The 19,160-nt window shown below is 37.3% G+C and overlaps 2 protein-coding genes across 4 annotated transcripts in view; one reads left to right on the top strand and one right to left on the bottom strand.

The window, feature by feature from the left end:
* Positions 1-2,773: 2,773 nt before the first annotated feature.
* On the top strand, positions 2,774-3,106 carry LOC135224097 (pro-resilin-like). The gene has a single exon (XM_064263008.1). It carries the CDS (start codon positions 2,774-2,776, stop codon positions 3,104-3,106), a length of 333 nt encoding a protein of 110 aa, XP_064119078.1.
* Positions 3,107-4,878: 1,772 nt separating this feature from the next.
* LOC135223918 (pro-resilin-like) overlaps positions 4,879-19,160 on the bottom strand; it is a 43,739-nt gene continuing 29,457 nt past the window's right edge. The window contains exons 2-4 of one of the 3 annotated variants that reach the window (XR_010316609.1): positions 11,279-11,424; positions 7,360-7,500; positions 4,879-5,356 (exon numbers count right to left, since the gene is read on the bottom strand). Coding sequence is in view for 2 of the 3 variants with exons in the window: in XM_064262839.1 (XP_064118909.1) it covers positions 5,165-5,356; positions 7,360-7,500; positions 8,726-8,737 (345 nt within the window). In the remaining variant the exon portion in view is untranslated. Of the gene's footprint in view, positions 5,357-7,359; positions 7,501-8,725; positions 8,785-11,278; positions 11,425-19,160 lie in introns of those variants that run through there. The other 2 variants (XM_064262839.1, XM_064262840.1) reach the window with 2 other exon arrangements.

Raw genomic sequence — 19,160 nt, forward strand, 5'->3', positions numbered from 1 at the left:
AAAGGTTAGCCATGTTCGTGCGTCTGCCACGGGGCTGTGGCTGAAAGTTTCATGGGACGTGGCTGAGAGCTTCATACAGCATTATGCGCTGTACAGAAAACTCGATTGCGCCGACGACACTTCGATGCATTTTTTTTACTTGTTTGTTGCGTTCACGATTCACTCCATTCATGGCTTTCTTCCTCATCTCTATTAACACTAGAGCTAAAGGGTTACCCATTGTCATGCCAAAATTTTGAGGGGCAGAATACCCCAATGATTTGAAATTTCCATTCCTCTGTAAATCATTTGAACAATATTAGGGTATTCTTGAAACAAGGTGTACCCAGCCATCTCTTCTCCAATATACTCTACGGAAATTCCAGCAGATCGCCACTAGGTACCTTTGTGAATGATGATACCACGTCGACACTCACCTGCCTGGATTCGCTCTTAATCTGTGCATTATTTAGTTTATTTATCAAGTCAGCATTATTCCTCATATTCGCATCAGAGACGGTACCGACCAATAGGCTAAAAACTAACTGAACTAATAATTGGCCTAGCTGGAAGACTGGTTTTGTGAGTTTTTATTGTTCCATACATATTCGGTAGTGATGGAGAGGTCACACGCAACCTTTTTTATCCGGCTTTCATTTCCATTTAATAGCTCTTTAACTTTTCCATTTAAAAATAATGTTCACTTGTCTATAAAAGTTTTATTAGTTCCTTGAGTATAATTTTATCACACAAGACTACTTCTTCTATATACTTCCTTATGTAAAATTACCAGCGAACCATATTTGTATATTTTCATCAATTTTTAAAACTCGTTGATGACAACCATGAATCTTCTAGGAACATTTGGGGTGACTGGCTATTTCATATTTTCATAAACATTTCCCACTATACTTTTCCAAATTGTACCATCCATTAGTAATTATATATATATATATATATATATATATATATATATATATATATATATATATAATGTATATATATATATAGATATATATATATATATAGTATATATATATATATATATATATATATATATATATATATCCTTAATATAACTTTACCAAGGATTTTGTTAATAAAAAGGGAAAACAATCTCTATATGCAAAAAAATACATAAGTAACTACAACAGGAGAATTGCTCTGCAAAAAACCTGACTTAGAAGAATATGACTCAGAAGATGGTAATTTTCTCCGAGATTTCTAAGGCATTAAACAATATTTTACGCCCTAAATACCGAGTGCAGTGTTTTGTTTATTATACGTAGTATTATCCTACTGCTTCGACCAACCTTGTTGTAAAATAATTTATTGACTTTCAAATCATAATAGCAAATGTCGAAAATACTCTTCATCATCCTAAAGCTTCAGTGTAACATATTTACTCTCTCTCTCTCTCTCTCTCTCTCTCTCTCTCTCTCTCTCTCTCAATCAATTAATCAATATAACTTGTGAACAAAATAAAACTTCACGCAGGCGTCTTTCTAAAACAGATATATCTCACAATACATTCATTCAAAATATGATTTTATCAAAAAAATGGACAGAAAATGTATACAGACTAGATCTTTCTTAACTACTGACAGAGCTTCTTGAACATGTCACAGTTTTTGACACTTAGAGCAAGGCTTCAGTGCGTATTGGAAGGCTTACAACGAATCGCGTTTCTGCTCTCGGAATCCTTTTTATTGCAATTGTTATTTTAGCTAGCCTTGTGCCAGCACGGGCTCTTGCTCCTAGAGCAGCCCGTAATTACTGCGAAAGTAACTTTTGATTTTCAGTTGGTGAGAATCGGATAAAAAAAGTTAACATTACGTTAAGTAATTCCTAACCTCGGATTTCGGCACTCAAGCATACTGACAGACGAAACCTGCACCCACCTTTACATTTCTTAAATATGTGCGTATATGAGAACTAGTACCTCACAGGGAATTTGTTTATTGCTGTTTGATTGTTTGTTTGTTTGTATGGTGTTTTTACGTTGCATGGAACCAGTGGTTATTCAGCAACGGGATCAACGGCTTTACGGGACTTCCGAACCAAGTCGAGAGTGAACACCTATCACCAGAAATACACATCTCTGACCCCTCAATGGAATGCCCGAGAATCGCACTCGCAGCTACCGAAGTGGCAGGCCAAGATCATACCGACCACGCCATTTCAAGCAATATTGTTGTGTCGTTTAAAACTCCGGCGCTTATATATTACCTTTATCCACGTGCATGCACACCGCGGCTCTTTGTTTATACATCGCTGTAGAAGTTCTCAGCTCCAGAGGTCCTTTATTCCTGGAATGTCGGGTAACTGGAACATAAAGAGTCCAAGCGAAGTTGCAATTCATTTCTAACCTAATACCATTCTCCTTCCACTGCAGTACATTTATACCTATTCATTTTACTAATTTATTTTTCATTTTATTCATTTATTTTAATAAGCGAGATCTCTTCTCTCTGCATTTCCCTTTACCTCCTCTTCCTTCCTCCTAATGAACGCCATAATATTCTATGGAAGCTTGAATTTTAAGTCAATGGTCCCTTTGGTGGGTTTGTTCCATATGAATAGGGGTCTTCGTCTTCTGGATAATAATAATGATACTAATAATCATAATCATAATAATATTGATAATAATAATCCAGAATTATATATCAGCGTATATCACGATACAATCTTATATGTAATTGTGGATTTTTTATGAAAGATTGTTCTTCACGAGATTGTGAATTTCTTAACAACAACAATAATGATAATCTGACCACTCTCTCCGAACCAGGGCATGCCCTTCGACTTCGGCTACGCCGTCAGGGACGACGACAGCGGCCTCGACTTCGGCCACAACTCCAACTCAGACGGCAGACTCACCACCGGCGAATACCGGGTCGCCCTTCCGGACACTCGCACCCTCGTCGTCCGCTACACCGTCGACCGCCTCGGCGGATACCAGCCCACGGTCGAGTACGAGGGGGAGGCCCGATACCCCGAGCCCCAGTCCAGCAGCGGCAGACGGGCGTCCTCGTCGTCGTCGTCAGCAGCAGCCCCAGCTCAGACTTATTCGGCGCCTTCGCCAGCTGTCCAGAGGCCTAGCTCCATTTACGGGGCTCCTAACTAATGCTGAGGGTAAATACTCCAGTATTCATTCACAACACATACACGCAGTTGATGGACCACCCGTGATGATCGACGACTCCGATATTTAATTGTATTTATTCTTAATGTCTGTCCCATTCTTAGATGAAAGCAACAATAAAAAGAGAATATATATCGGTGCTGTTCTTTCTTGTTTTCCCTTTTACCGATCAGACGTCTTCGATGAGGACATCATCAAAATGCAAGCAAGCTCACATAGACAGCAAAGCTTCCAATCAGCAGGAAATATGAAAGCAGCTGCTGAATGTAAATGATTTTGCTGTCCACAGGGAAAATGAATATTCCCTTAACATCAAGAAATGATTATTGAAATTCTATTGACGACACGGAACTGTCTCTCTCGCTTAGTTAACAAAACCCTGTTTCTGCCTCTCTTCAAAATCCTGATTCCGTGATTTAGTTTGTATGGTGTTTTCACGTTGCATGGAACCAGTGGTTATTCAGCAACCTGACCAAAGGCTTGACGTGACTTCCGAACCGCGCCGAGAGTGAACTTCTATCACCAGAAATACACATTTCTCACCCCTCAATGGAATGCCCGAGAAACGAACTTGCGGCCACCGAGGTGGCAGGCCAAGACCATACCGATCACGCCACTGATGCTGTGATCCTAGTTGGATGAACAAATCAATCACCCTTGACTATGAATCTGTTCTTACTAAGTGTTTTAATCTTAGGTGATAAAGAACTTGTATAGGATAACCCTATTTTAACCTATTTCTTTAGTTCCATTTATAGAACTGTTCTCAGTTCACTGTCCATCTAGTAGTGCCGTTTGTCGTCGCTATATCTCACTAGATTTAAGTCGCTATATCTCACTTGATTTAAAATCGGATTTTACATCCATGGGTCCCTTTACAAGCAAAGTGATGAAAACAAGAGTTTGACCATATATAATGCGATGTTTCATTCGTTGCGAATTAAATAAAAACACAGATAATGAGTCAGGAATGTACTCACGGCCCTCCTATGCTGGCTGGTTGTTTTCATGTTAAGCTGGCTAACATAATCATCTGGAATTACTGTTTATTTAGAGAAAATGTGAAAGAATAACCTTTCTACTGATTAACCTTTATGAAATCTTGACTTCAGGCTTCACTTCCTTATATGTAAATATATTGTATATAATTTATATATCATATATGATATTATATATTATATATATATATATATATATATATATATATATAGTATATATATATATAAATATAATGATAAATTTTATATGTGATTCTTATATTTCAAACACCAGTGAGGTAAAAAGTATAATCGGCTCTTTCGAGCCTCTTTGTTTTTGAAAATTGGATGATGGGATCTTATATACTACATGTCTCTGAAACAAGAATTAAAAATTATTAAGAGCCAAAGGTATTTATGAATGTATTTTTCAGAGAGGAGGAGTAGCCAGTATTACAGAAACTGAATAACGTTTCGTAAGGTCCAGTGCATCTGAATGCTAACCATTTTTTCAGACGCGTCCTGAAGCTTAAAAATAAATAAATAAATAAATAAATACAAAAACAAACAGTTCGAAAACTAAAGCGGCAACCGAGTTCATTTATAAGCATAAATAAGAGAATATTCGCAGAGTTTAAGGCTTAGCATAGATTAGAACCCAACCCAATTATATAGAACAAGGGTCCCTTATTCTAAATACTCTGATTACAACAATACTGGCCATTTTTTCAGGCCCGCCTCCAGCGGAATATGGTAAAGTGAGATAAAAACAGTTCGAAATTCTTAAGCAGAAAAAGTTTATTTATGAGCATAAATAAATATCGCAGAATTTAGGCTTTGCGTATAAATTCACAATAAATATTAATGTAAGGTCCTTACGAAGTACGGTCGGCAAATGATCATGGTAATTCCATACGCCCGAAGCTGTAACAGAGGTTACGGGATGATCTATACCACGGGAACCTCGGGACTTTTCGTCCCTTCCTCACTGATTCGAGATCACGTGACAGAGATTACGGGACGACGGTGTATGCAGGAGTCTAGGGACCTTTCGTCCCTCCCCTCATTGGTAAGTGATGACGGGCTGGTATCCGCTTTCGAGATCCACGGTGTAAGTGACCACCTGGGTGCGTCCGTCGGGGAGCAGGACGTGATATTCTCCCGTCACGTGTTGTCCGTCAGATTTCGTATCGTGGCCGAAGTCCACGGCGTGTTCGTCGTCCTTCACGGCGTAGTTGTATTCGAAGGGCATTCCCTGTCGTGAATAGAGGAGCGTTTGATTATAGGTAGCAGGGAATTCAAGGATATGGGATATTTGAACTCGTATTTAGAATATCTTATTGGAAGTCAACGTCTGGATCCTCCACCAGAGAGATTCAGAAGTGATAAGAATTTTACTCAGACTTGATCGTCAAGATTTGCTTTCATCCTCCATGAAATGAGCGGTATGAAAATCAAGGCGGTTCAAAACATGGATTTTTAATTTCTCTTATATCTAGACCGAGGGATTTTTGAGTTGGGAAAAATCACCAATCAAACTTTGTCGCCAAGATGTGGTTTCATCCTGTGATACGTGATAGTTTTGGTAACCGATGACCTTCCTACTCAACATCAATGTCATTCATGTCATGGCATACCAAATTTACAGCAGGAATAATATTGCTATTCTTATTCAGAGGATGAAGAACCCTATCCATATGGAACAAGCCCACCACAGGGGCTATTGACTTGAAGATCAAGCTCCCAAAGAATGTGGTGTTTATTCGAAAGAAGTACCAGAGGGAAAGTGGAAACATAGAAAGAGATTAGTTATTAAAAAAACAGAAAAATAAACAAATTAATAAAACTGTAAGTAAAAGATCAAAATACAAATTGAATTGTCTTAGGGCACTAATGCATTGCATTTAGATGCTTGAACTTCTGGATTTCCAAATATACGACAGTCCAACGGTGCGATTTATAAAGGAGAACGGATATGCAGCCTTCATTCCCTCACTTAGAATCCTTAACCTTCCCAGCTTGGTTAACGTCTCTCTTGCGTGGAGAGAGAGAGAGAGAAGAGAGAGAGAGAGAGAGAGAGAGAGAGAGAGAGAGAGAGAGATAAATGGAAAAGCACACAGGTTGCATGCAAACATTTTATCAAACATTCCTTCTGCAAAACTATCGGAAAGACTAACCCGTGGAGCCTTCTATGGGGTTAGTTATCAAGTATACATGTTCCTAGAAAGAATGACAACACAAACAGACACACACATATATAATTATATATATTCATATAAATACAGACAACACACATGTACAAGAATATATGTGTTTGTGTGCTTATCATTCACTTTACATTTCCAGCTACTCGTCGTTAGATTCCTACTTAAGGTTAAAAAATGCATTGTGTAATTATTTAACACCCAAAGGCTTCCAATATTTCCATCGCAAAATTACTCACGTAGCCATCGGTAACGAAATATCCCCAATAAAGACTTCAGCTAAGAAACTCGAACAACGCTGCCTCAATGTCTCGCATCACCTTTGCTTGTTATTATTAGTCTCTGTGTGGGTATGACTGTGTTCGAGTTACGTTCATAGTCGGTTGAATTAATGAAACAAAAAAAATCAGAAAAAAAGGGACCATAACTAGAACATAAAACGAAAGTAGATTGAACACAGCCTTCTAAATTTGTGACATTTCGTCAGCTGCCCCCAGCCACCAACAACCCCTCAGTATTCCAAATGCCTAAGCGATTGACATATTTAATTACTTCTGGACTTTTCATAAAACACACAGACCGATAGGTAGATAAATAAAGACGGTAAGACTGAAAGACAGAAATAGATAGATACACAGAAAGACAGACAGACAGACAGATATAGAAAGATACATAGACTGACAGATACACAGACAGTAGATAGAAAGACAAACAGACAGATATATAAATAGACAGAGAGACAGATAGTTAGATAGAGAGACAGAATGACTGACAAGTAGACAAGAGATATAGATAGAAAGACAAATAGATAGGCAGATAAACAGAAAGATAGACAGACATACAAATAGCTAGACGGAAGACAGATAACAGATAGACAAACAGACAGCTAGAATGATACGTAGATAAACAGAAAGATAGACAAACAGACAGCTAGACGCAAACAAACAATTAGATAGGTAGACAGATAATCGGACAGATGAAGATATAAATACACAAACAGACAGACACTTATAGATGCATAGCAAGATAGATGTTATCATAATAAATCACTTACCCCAGGGGCAGGGGAAGGAGCAGAAGGGGCAGGGGAAGGAGCAGGGGAAGGGGTAGGATCTGGCGTGGGTATGACGTACCCCACCGGGTGTTGCTCATCAGGCCGAGCCAAGACCACAGGGATCAGGCAGAGCAGAATTACCTGAAGGAAAGACAAAGCAATATTAACAAGAGCGTGTTTATATTTACACATACAGTATATGAGTAAATTTATCATATATATGTATGTATATATATATATATATATATATATATATATATATATATATATATATATATATATATATATATATGAATAACTTGATCACGAAGTATATAAAAAGTGATGCTATGTATAAATAAAGGTTTTTTTGCCACGAAGGAAAAAAATGAAGAAACGAGTTGGCCGAGTACTTTTGGTCCTATTCGGACCGAAAGTACTCGGCCAACTCGTTTTTTCATTTTTTTCCTTCGTGGTAAAAAACCTTTATATATATATATATATATATATATATATATATATATATATATAATATATATATATATATATATACACACATTCTATACATGCGCACTAACCTAAATGATGGCGACAAAAAGTAAATGGTAAAATGTAAATGTAAACAAGGATAACAAGAAATTAAGCATATACTTACCATTAAAATTGAAAAGAAAAAATCGTAGTTGACATTTTTGTATACTGACAGTAACTTGTTCAGATCGTTTATGCAAATAATATTAATTAGTTATCATATTGAGAATGAATATTATTCCTCAAATTAACTTTTACTTCCTGGCATTGATACAACAAACAAACTCGTGCTTTCCAGGTAGATCCAAATCGGAGTTACTGTTCTTGAAACAAACTCACGAACACTAACAGAATCAATAACTGAAAAGATAATAGTCCCGATGTCAGGTAAACAGACATGGAAGCAGAGAGAGATGAGACCGGAAGGCTAAGAGAATAAGCAGCATGAAGAAAACAGCTTCCATGAACCACTCTGAACATGGCAAAGCTTCTAAGCCTGCATTCAGACACACCGTTGTATTATAAGCTGTAGAACTGAATATAGAATTTAGGACAAGCACTAGGACCTACGAGGTCATTCAGCGCTGAAACGGCAATTGACAGTATAAGGTTTGAAAGGTGTAACAGGAGGAAAACCTCGCAGATGCACTATGCATCAATTGTTAGAAGAGGGTGGAGAGTAAGATGGAAGAAAGAGAATATGAAAGGAGATACAGCAAAAGGAACAGAAGGGGTTACAGCCAGGGGACGAAGGCACGCTACAAAGAACCTTAAGTAACGCCTACAGTGCACCGAATGAGGTGCACTGACGGCACTACCCCCTTACGGGGATATGAACTGTAGATACAGAGCGTACCTTGGCGTTCATATTGAAAGAAGTCCTCTCGATGACTGCTTGCCTGAAAAGCCAGGACAATCGCTTATATATACAAGCAACTTCATGGCCGTTCTCGAGTGAGAGTTTCTTTAAACAGAAGTCTACTCTGGTGTTTGTAATGCAGAGCCTGTCATGGAGACTCGCCTTTCAAAATGTCATGAATAAAGATACCAAGAGAAGACAATTGATTTGGAGTTGCCTGGGCCACTTATGTCCTACTCACAACGTTCGATGATTAACTTCTTTGATTTCGAAAACGAAGAGGTATATTATAATGTTGTGATTACGAACTCAGGCTCCGTCAAGGTATCATATAAGTGTATATATCGTTGGTGTATATATATCATGTTTAGCTCTCTCTCTCTCTCTCTCTCTCTCTCTCTCTCTCTCTCTCTCTCTCTCTCTCTCTTGCTTTTTAGTTTTCTGGAAAGAAAACTGTTGTGCCGGATTTGTCTGTCCGTCCGCACTTTTTTCTCTGTCCGCCCTCAGATCTTAAAATCTACTGAGGCTAGAGGGCTGCAAACTGGTATGTTAATCATCCAATCTCTAACCATCAAACGTACCAAACTGCAGCCCTCTAACCTCGGTAGTTTTTATTCTATTTAAGGTTAAAATTAGCCATAATGGTGCGTCTGGCAACCATATAGGACAAGTCACCACCAGGCAGTAGATAAGGTTTCATGGGCCGCGGCTCATACAGCATTATACCGAGACCACCAAAAGATAGAGCTATTTTCGGTGGTCTTGATTATACGCTGTAGCGGCAGTACAGAAAAGTAGATTGCGCCGAAGAATCTTCGGCGCATTTTTTACTTATTTACTTTTCACTAAGATTTCTAAACCACACCTTAATGCAAAAGATGAAGTGAGTATCTGAACTCTTAGTAAAGAATTTTTAATAACTGGTATCATGAAGTCTGATACATTTTTTCATAGTCAATCATTACTGGAAAAAAAAGCTATAAAAGTCCACAAAACTTTAAATTAAATCTTTATGTCGAATTGAATACACATTCCACCTGAGTATGTAATAATAAGAATAATAATAATAATAATAATAATAATAATAATAATAAGTGCAATACGAAAACCAATGCACGGACAATACATGAGACAGATTAAAGAACTAGCCAGCGATGACACATGGCAATGGCTACAGAGGGGAGAGCTCAAGAAGGAAACTGAAGGAATGATAACAGCGGCACAAGATCAGGCCCTAAGAACCAGATATATTTAAAGAACGATAGACGGAAATAACATCTCTCCATATGTAGGAAGTGCAATACGAAAAATGAAACCATAAACACATAGTAAGCGGAGATGCCCGGCACTTGAACAGAACCAGTACAAAAAGAGGCATGATTCAGTGGCAAAAGCCCTCCACTGGAGCCTGTGCAAGAAACATCAGCTACCTTGCAGTAATAAGTGGTACGAGCACCAACCAGAGGGAGTGATAGAAAACGATCAGGCAAAGATCCTCTGGGACTATGGTATCAGAACGGATAGAGTAATACGTGCAAATAGACCAGACGTGACGTTGATTGACAAAATCAAGAAGAAAGTATCACTCATTGATGTCGCAATACCATGGGACACCAGAGTTGAAGAGAAAAGAGGGAAAAAAAATGGATAAAGTATCAAAGATTTGAAAATAGAAAATAAGAAGGATATGGGATATGCCAGTGGAAATCGTACCCATAATCATAGGAGCACTAGGCACGATCCCAAGATCCCTGAAAAGGAATCTAGAAAAACTAGAGGCTGAAGTAGCTCCAGGACTCATGCAGAAGAGTGTGATCCTAGAAACGGCGCACATAGTAAGAAAAGTGATGGACTCCTCAGGAGGCAGGATGCAACCCGGAACCCCACACTATAAATACCACCCAGTCGAATTGGAGGACTGTGATAGAGCCAAAAAAAACTTAAAAAAATTAAATAATAATAATAATAATATCCTTTATTTCAGCTCAGGGCCATATACATGGAATATACTAAAAAACAAACAGTAACATACACAATCTAGATACATGAGACATGATAAAAAAAATGAATAAACGGCACTATCCACACAATAGCTGAGGTAGTATAAAAGATAGTAATCATAATACTGGTAATAGCAATAATAACATTGGAGAGAAAAATGCACTGAGAGTTATAATAGTTAGTGCACAGATTATATAACTTAAATTTCAGCTAGAGACCTTAAGTGGTTACAGTAGTGAGGTCCAGAGGGCTAAATACGAAAATTGAATTTAGAAAAACTTCAGCTTGATAGTATTCACAGTAATAATGAAAAAGTAGAATATCAGAGAGAGAGAGAGAGAGAGAGAGAGAGAGAGAGAGAGAGTCTCAAGTCACACTATTACACAGACATTCGGGTCATTCTGAGTTCTAAAAACATTTAAACGTAAGAGGAAATTTTGTAAATTCAGTTAGCCTTGACTCAAACCATTCTACTTCGGTAGCAATTGCTTCTGCATATCAAGCGCTGAAGCCTTCGTCAAATATGGATGAAGAAATTTATATAGATACCTTGTAAAAGAAGATAAATGGTTCGTATGACGAAGTACCGCAACAGGTTTTATAGTCTGCATTATAAAGAATATCTTGCTTTGATGCAAATCAGTTCCGAGAGCAGAATATTCGGCCACTTTTTTCCATTAGCATTCAGTCTTCCTCTGGCGGAGTAGAAAAAATTTATTTTTTTTAGTTTTTATAATTCAGTGAGTGTTTCTTACTTAGCATCTGTTCTATCCACTTATCTTCTGTGTTCAGTGGACGTTGGCAACAAGTGGGTTAAAAAGTGATTGTTGTTTTTATTGCTAATAATTTCGTTCAATTAACAGGGCTACGAACTTTGCAGACTAGCCCGTTGTCTATATTTGTTGCTGTACTGTATTTGATACATATAAAAATAGTCTCTTCAACCATGACGTATTTGGATAAATCATAATTATTCTTTCTTTCGCCCCTTCTCTTAATAGTCTTTCCGATTTTACAACAGCGAGTGGTCTTATATCTTTTGGTCAGTTATTCATCTCATACAATGTCTCGGGTCACACGTCCAAATTTGGATTTTTCCAATCTAGCTCTGCGAGGGATAGACAGATGTTCACAAACGAGGAATTGTTTGAAAGAATTTGCAAGCCAATTTGGAATACAAATTAGCAAGTTTCATCAGTCGAGTTATCAAAGATATGTTGCACGCATTCCTTGCAAAATGATTTACCGTTGTACGCAGGCATAACACGAATCGGTCATCCCAAAACCTTGACTTTCCACAGAGTTAGACCGACGAAATAAAAGTTATTTCACGATGCCAGTTAACCTGGACTGTACGGAGATATTATACAGACGGATATTTGTGTATATAACCGTGCGTGCAATATCAGAAATTTGCCAGTTTGTAAAAGATGAAAAAGTATTTTTTTCTGAGTTTCCTCAACTTTTTTTTATGAAAGTATGCACTGTACCTCTCGCCAGAGCTTGATTCACAATATGCTATCAGGATAAGTGGTAGAGGTAGGAACTATAAGGAGCAATGCATATATAAAACGCACACACATATACATATGCATACATATAGATATATATATATATATATATAATATATATATATATACACACACATATATATATATATATATACACACACACACACACACACATATATATATATATATATATATATATATATATATATATATATATACATACACATACATATATATATATTCAGTTGTATTCCACATAGGAAAATGAAAATGGTTTATGTCGGAAAAATGCCCAACAAGTTAGTTCTCCAAAGGACCTCTTCTTGGAGGGTTTATCAATTTTGCCTTAACAATAAACGCTCAAAGAAGAGGTTCATTGGAGGACGAAACTGTTGGGCATCTTCTGACATAAACCATTTTCATTTTCCTATGTGGAATACTACTGAATTACCGTATTTTCGTGCCTAAGAAGATTACAAGCACTATATATATATATATATATATATATATATATATATATATATATATATATATATATATATATATATAGATATAGTATGGATATATATATATATACACATATATATATATATGTATGTATATATATATATATTAGTTAATATATATTATATATACACACATAAAGCTACAGACTAATGACAGTGAGAAAATAATTATGGCATGCATTATGCCTATGACTCATTCTCACATAACCCTGTAGAGAGGTTTCGAGTTTAATGTTCACTGCAGAATATCTTAGGGCGCCCATAAATCACTACGTGATTTTTAAAGGCTTGCGGCCTTGTATTTGTTTGTATGGTGTTTTTACGTTGCATGGAACCAGTGGTTATTCAACAACGGGACCAATGGCTTTACGTGACTTCCGAAGCACGTCGAGAGTGAACATCTCTCGCCCCTCAATGGAATGGCCGAGAATCGAACTTGCGGCCACCAAGGTGGCAGGCCAAGACCATACTGATCACGCCACTGAGGGGCTTCTACAGAGTTGCATGGTAGAGCTGGCGTGGCGTGCGAACGGGAAGGTACGTGAGGTTTGGCCTTGCCCTCAAAGGTGAAGGAAGGAAGGAAGGAATATAGAATTTAGGCCACAGGCCAAGCGCTGGGACCTATGAGGTCATTCAGCGCTGAAAGGGAAACTGGCAGGTTTGAAAGGTTGAACGGGAGGAAAAATCTCGCAGTTGCACTACGAAACAATTGTTGGAGGAAGGCGGAAAGTTGAATGGAAGAAAGGGAATATGAGCGGAGATACAGCTGAAAGGAACGAAAGAGGTTGCACCGATAGTAGATTCACATCACCGGTGCATTTGATGTCTAGGCCAGTCCCTGATTGACTGTTGATAAGCCAGTCACAGGGCTGGAAACTCCCAGTCTCTCTCGAGAGTTCACATAGACAGGATGTATGTTCCATCTCTCCTCAGGAGAGGTGGAACATACATCCTGCCTATATGAACTCTCTCGAGAGACTGGAGAGTTTCCAGCCCTGTCATTGGCTTATCAACAGCCAATCAGGAGCGTCGTAAGGGACTGGCCTAGACGATCAAATGCACGGCTGGCTGATGTGAATCTACTATAATAGATGCCTAAGGGACGCAGGAAAGAAGCTTAAGTCATGCCTACAGTACACCACGCGAGGTGCACTGACTGCACTACCCCACTACGGTACCACCTTCAAAGGTCAACCGCTGGATGGAATAAGAGGCCACCGCTGGAGGGAGGACACAGTATTCGCCCTCTCCGACCTTCCCGTCCAGGTTGGACCTTGGCTGAAGCAAGGTCGTGACTTACTCGTAACTGAAGGGCGTTGGCTGAGAGGCATAGAAGAAGAGAGTGAGTGGTTTCAACTTGTGTGTTCATTCGATCGAATTCCGTTATCTTAATGCTTCTAGTTATGTAAATTGTGGTCAGATAAAACAGTGATTTGCTTTAAAACATTAATATTCAGAATTATCTTCGGATCCTTATTTGCTGAATAATACGAGCACATTATATTCATATCGTTATATTCATAACGAGGCATATACTTCAAATGTAGATGTACGTAGAATTTTTGTTTTTTTTTGCTTTAATTACTAGACAGATCTGAAGATATGACAGAAACCTGCTCATTTATAGGCAAAAATATATATATTGTGGAATATATACCAGTCTTTGCAAAGGATTTACCAGCAATGAATATTTAACCCTATTCCCACCTATTTTGAATGCATTAAAATATATACCAATTCCAGTTTTATGGTATATTTTGAAAGTTGTCTATCTTCAGAATCATATTACTAGGATTTTCAATTTACTCGTAGTAACAAACCAATTACAGCTAACTCTCTTACAGATACACTACAGGACTCTGCTACCAACGAAACCTGTATTGAGGTTTATAAACTCTTGCATCCGTGACCTCCTTTCCTTAGGAGAAAACAGAATACCCGCCGTTTTGTAACGTCATTACCAAATGCTTTCCTCACTCGACGTTGTACTCCGAACATGAAGGGTCTCTGCGCATGAGCATATATGGTGCAGAATGCCGTAGAAGTTCTGCAATGGTCCTTGTTTCCAACCATACAACACGCTGGGCGGTCGATGGTCTGACCTCACCACACGAATGTTCGATACTGACATTAATATTCATGGATTCACGGGGCATTATTTGATGAAGGCAGTGCAATAAAAAAAAAAAAAAAAAAAAAAATCTAAGGACCGTAATCGGGAGGTTGCTATTTAGGTCAGTTGATATATATATAGCAGGACTTTGTTTGGATCGTTCAAGGTGAGAAAAAAAAAGTATTAATGATTCATCACAAAGAAAAGAAGATAAGGCTCATGTGGCTTACATTACTTTACTGCCTCTTAAATATTTTTGTCAACTCTCTGTGACTCTCTGTTATGTTAACGAAAGAAGAAATGAGACAACGCACAGACCTCAAATTAATCTCTCTCTCTCTCTCTCTCTCTCTCTCTCTTAATGAAAGAGGAAAGGCGATAAATTAAGAGAGCGTACATGATCCAGAGAGGCCTTGGGGGACTTGAAAGCACTACGTATATACTTTCCCTTTTTCCCAATGCAATCGGACTTAGCATTCGAATACGGCACGAAAACAAAAGAAGCGACCCACAGCAGAGAAGACTATGCAGCTGAAATCTGATCGGACGGGGAACAGAAGTAATCTATAAATTATGTATAAAGCAGATACGCGAGAAGATCTGCTTTTGTGTACATAGTGCACGAGCACAAAGCTAAAGACATGTATTTACATTTGGACCTATTTCTAATGAACACCATAATATTTTCTGGAAGCTTGAATTTCAAGTCAGTGCCCCTTGAAGAGGGGGATGGGGTGGAAAGTCTATACGAGATCTATATATATATATATATATATATATATATCTATATCATATATATATATATCTAATATATATATAATATATATATATAATATATATTATATATATATATATATATTGGATATTATATAATTATGGATATATATATATAAATAATAGTATATATATATTATATATATATATATATATATATATATATATATATATATATATATAGATCTCGTATAGATTTTCCACCCCATCCCCCTCTTCAGGTGGTTGGGACGCTGCTAATAAGTCTGATGCTTTAGCTATTCTTGGTGTAACTTTTGACTCACATATATTGCTTTTAAGAAACATATTTATAAGTGATGCAATCATTGCACCCGGTTTTAGATAGTCTGTCCTTCCTTTGGTAGAAAACGGTTCTCCAATGTGGATGTCTGCTTCTGCCAGAAATTGATCTCTTTTAGATAGAGTAGTGGTAGGTTTCTGTTTTCTAACATTAGCAATTATATATAACTTGGACCATCGATGGATGGTCTCATGTTTTTCAGTTTTTCTTAAGTTATATCTTAACAGAGATTTTTCTCTCGTAGGGGGTAGTGCCGTCAGTGGCCCTCATGTGGTGCACTGTAGGCAGTACTTAAGGTTCTTTGCAGCGTGCCTTCTTCGTCCCTGGCTGCAACCACTTTGGTTCCTATTCCTGTACCTCCTTTCATATTCTCTTTCTTCATCTTACCCTCCACCCTCTCCTAACACTTGATTCATAGTCCCCCTGTTACACCTTTCAAACATTTTACTGTCGATTTCCATTTCAGTGCTGAATGACCTCATAGGACCCAGTGATTGGCCTTTGGCCTAAATTCTATATTCAACTCAACAGAGATTTTCCATATTCACAGTTGATCCCTGATCCTCTCTTCCTGCCGAGAGCAACCAGATTTGCTGAACACCAGCACCAACAAGCAGTAATGTCCCTCGGCGTCTAACTTCTCAGTTCCAGCGGTCCTTTAAGCCTCAACAACGTTGGACTGTGGAACAGTGGCCCCTGAGGATGCCGTGCCTTTGGAACTTGAAAATTTTATGCGAAGGTGCAACGCGCAATGCTGCCCATTACTACCCTAAAATATTCTTGCATTGCAATAATTTACTTGTATTTTTATCTACTAATTTATTAATATGTGACTTTATTCTTTTCGAATAACTTCTTTCTAGTGAACTCCATATTCTTTGGAAGTTTGAATTTCAAGTCAGTAACCCTGTGGCATGTTCCATATGAATAGGGTTCATTTTCCGAATAATAATGATAATTGAATTATACACACACAACACCCACACACACACATATATATATATATATATATATATATATATATATATATATATATATATATATATATATATATATATATATATATATATATATATATTCACTCTTACATAGGGTAAGTACCTACTTGTAACTAACAAGAGATTAAAGATTTATGCTTTTCATGCTCTAGGCTCCAAAAACTATATATATATATATATATATATATATATATATATATATATATATATATATATATATATCTGAAATGGAAAAGGGTACACCTTGAAGTAACACGTAAACCATTCCCTGAACTGCCAGTATTACCGGCCTCCAGATGGCGCTCCTTTATAACCGACGACCTTCAAAATAAAATAAAATAAAAAAAAAAAGCGGAGAACGACAGACGAAACGGCGTGGAAGAGAAAAACAAATGAAAGCGAAAGTTCTTTTCACGATCGTCTTTCGAACTCCACACGTCGAGTCGTTTTAGCCAATGGCGTGTGAATATTTTGCTTACTGTCTAACCAATAGGATTGCACCTCTGTTGATGTCACGACATTCTTGGCCAACAGAACTCGCCCGCTTGCTGACGTCATGGCATTCTAATCAACAAAGCAGGGAGGGAAGGCTTACTTTTGTGCTTACTACATGTCAAGTCACGTTTCAAGTAGCATTTCAGTTCAAATAAGGAAATGCTCTTTCATCCTTAAAACTTAAATTAACCAGTTATCGTATAACCTTTCGGTATATATACACTCTTTATGTTTATTCGCTGCAGTGGAGAGACGGACAAAAAACCAATGACTTGCATTTAACTGTGTAAATTGAAACAATATAAACGGACCTATCTACTTTATCTAATAAAGAAATTTTATGAAATTAAAAATTATAACTTGTGTCGGTCAACTGGTTTTATTCTTGAATTAATACACTAAACTGGGAATCATGCCATTGGCATAAAATGAATTTGTTAGAAATATACGACAGATAGAAACACACACACACACAAACAGCACTCAGAAGAATTTCATACCCTTATTATATATGAAATAGAATATAAAATTTAGGACCAAGGCTAAGCGCTGGGACCTATGAGGTCATTCAGCGCTGGAAGGAAAATTGAGAGTAGAAAGATTTGAAAGGTGTAACAAGAGGAAAGCTTCGACGTTGTACTATGAAACAGTTGTTAGGAAAAGGGTGGCTAGCAAGATCGGAGGAAGAGAATATGAATGGAGGTACAGTAATAGGAATGAAAGGGGTTGCAGCTAGGGGGCGAAGGGACACAGCAAAGGACCTTAAGTAATGCCTGCAGTGCACCTCATGTCTGATAGCAATATGACTTGAACTCAATAAATAGAAACTGCCCATGTTTAATGCTCAAATGAAATTTGGATTCTACTGAATTCAGGTCGTGTGTGGTATGGACTATATTAGATGAATTATATATCTACATGCATTATTAATAAAATGTTCTTGATCTTGAACAAAATGTTATAATAATATTTGGAATCTGTGGAGCCCCTCATGATTCAAACGTAATGCAGAAATCTGCTGAGTTCATGTAAGTTATACAATCCTTTAGCCATGGATCCATATGTAACATGTGTTTATATGTTTATAGATTTCTTATCCAGTCACGAAACCCTAGATCCCATTACTATTACTCTATGTTTTTTAAAGAAAATTCCAGTACACTATCAAGACAGCAAATTTATATCTAATGCATTATACATTAACATCGGCTGACGTCTTGACTCCATTCATCAATGGAATTAGTCGAAATATAGAATTGGCCTTAGTTAATTTCGTTTGTATGACACGAAGTTCTATTGACTTATTAAATTGCGACAAGAAAAATATATAATTATAAAACTCTTGACTGTTTCCAGAATTTCATCAATGTTATCTTATTTAGTACTTCTTATTGACAATCGCAGACTCATCAGGGAATTTGTACAAATGAGTGACAAGCTAGTTTTAATATAACATGACTGTGTGTATTTGACAGTAAGATAAGGACTTCGGCATATCACTTATTACGTTCATATTTATCCGAAGAAAAGGAAAATTATGAAACTTCGTAAAATGCAGTTTATTCTGAGAATGGATAGAAACACCTGTGTTTCCATTCAGCTCATAAAAGTCAACAGGTGTTCACTTATTACATGAACCAAGCATACTGGTACTTATGAAGGATATTTAATTATTCATGTTCCACACCATATTTAGGATATTACAATGAACACTGCATAACAAATAAGGAATA

The sequence above is a fragment of the Macrobrachium nipponense genome, chromosome 10, assembly GCF_015104395.2.
Source record: "Macrobrachium nipponense isolate FS-2020 chromosome 10, ASM1510439v2, whole genome shotgun sequence".
NCBI lineage: Eukaryota > Metazoa > Arthropoda > Malacostraca > Decapoda > Palaemonidae > Macrobrachium > Macrobrachium nipponense.

Excerpts from the sequence above, each read along its gene's own strand:
- LOC135224097 (XM_064263008.1), top strand. The coding sequence starts at position 2,774 with ATGCCCTTCGACTTCGGCTACGCCGTCAGGGACGACGACAGCGGCCTC.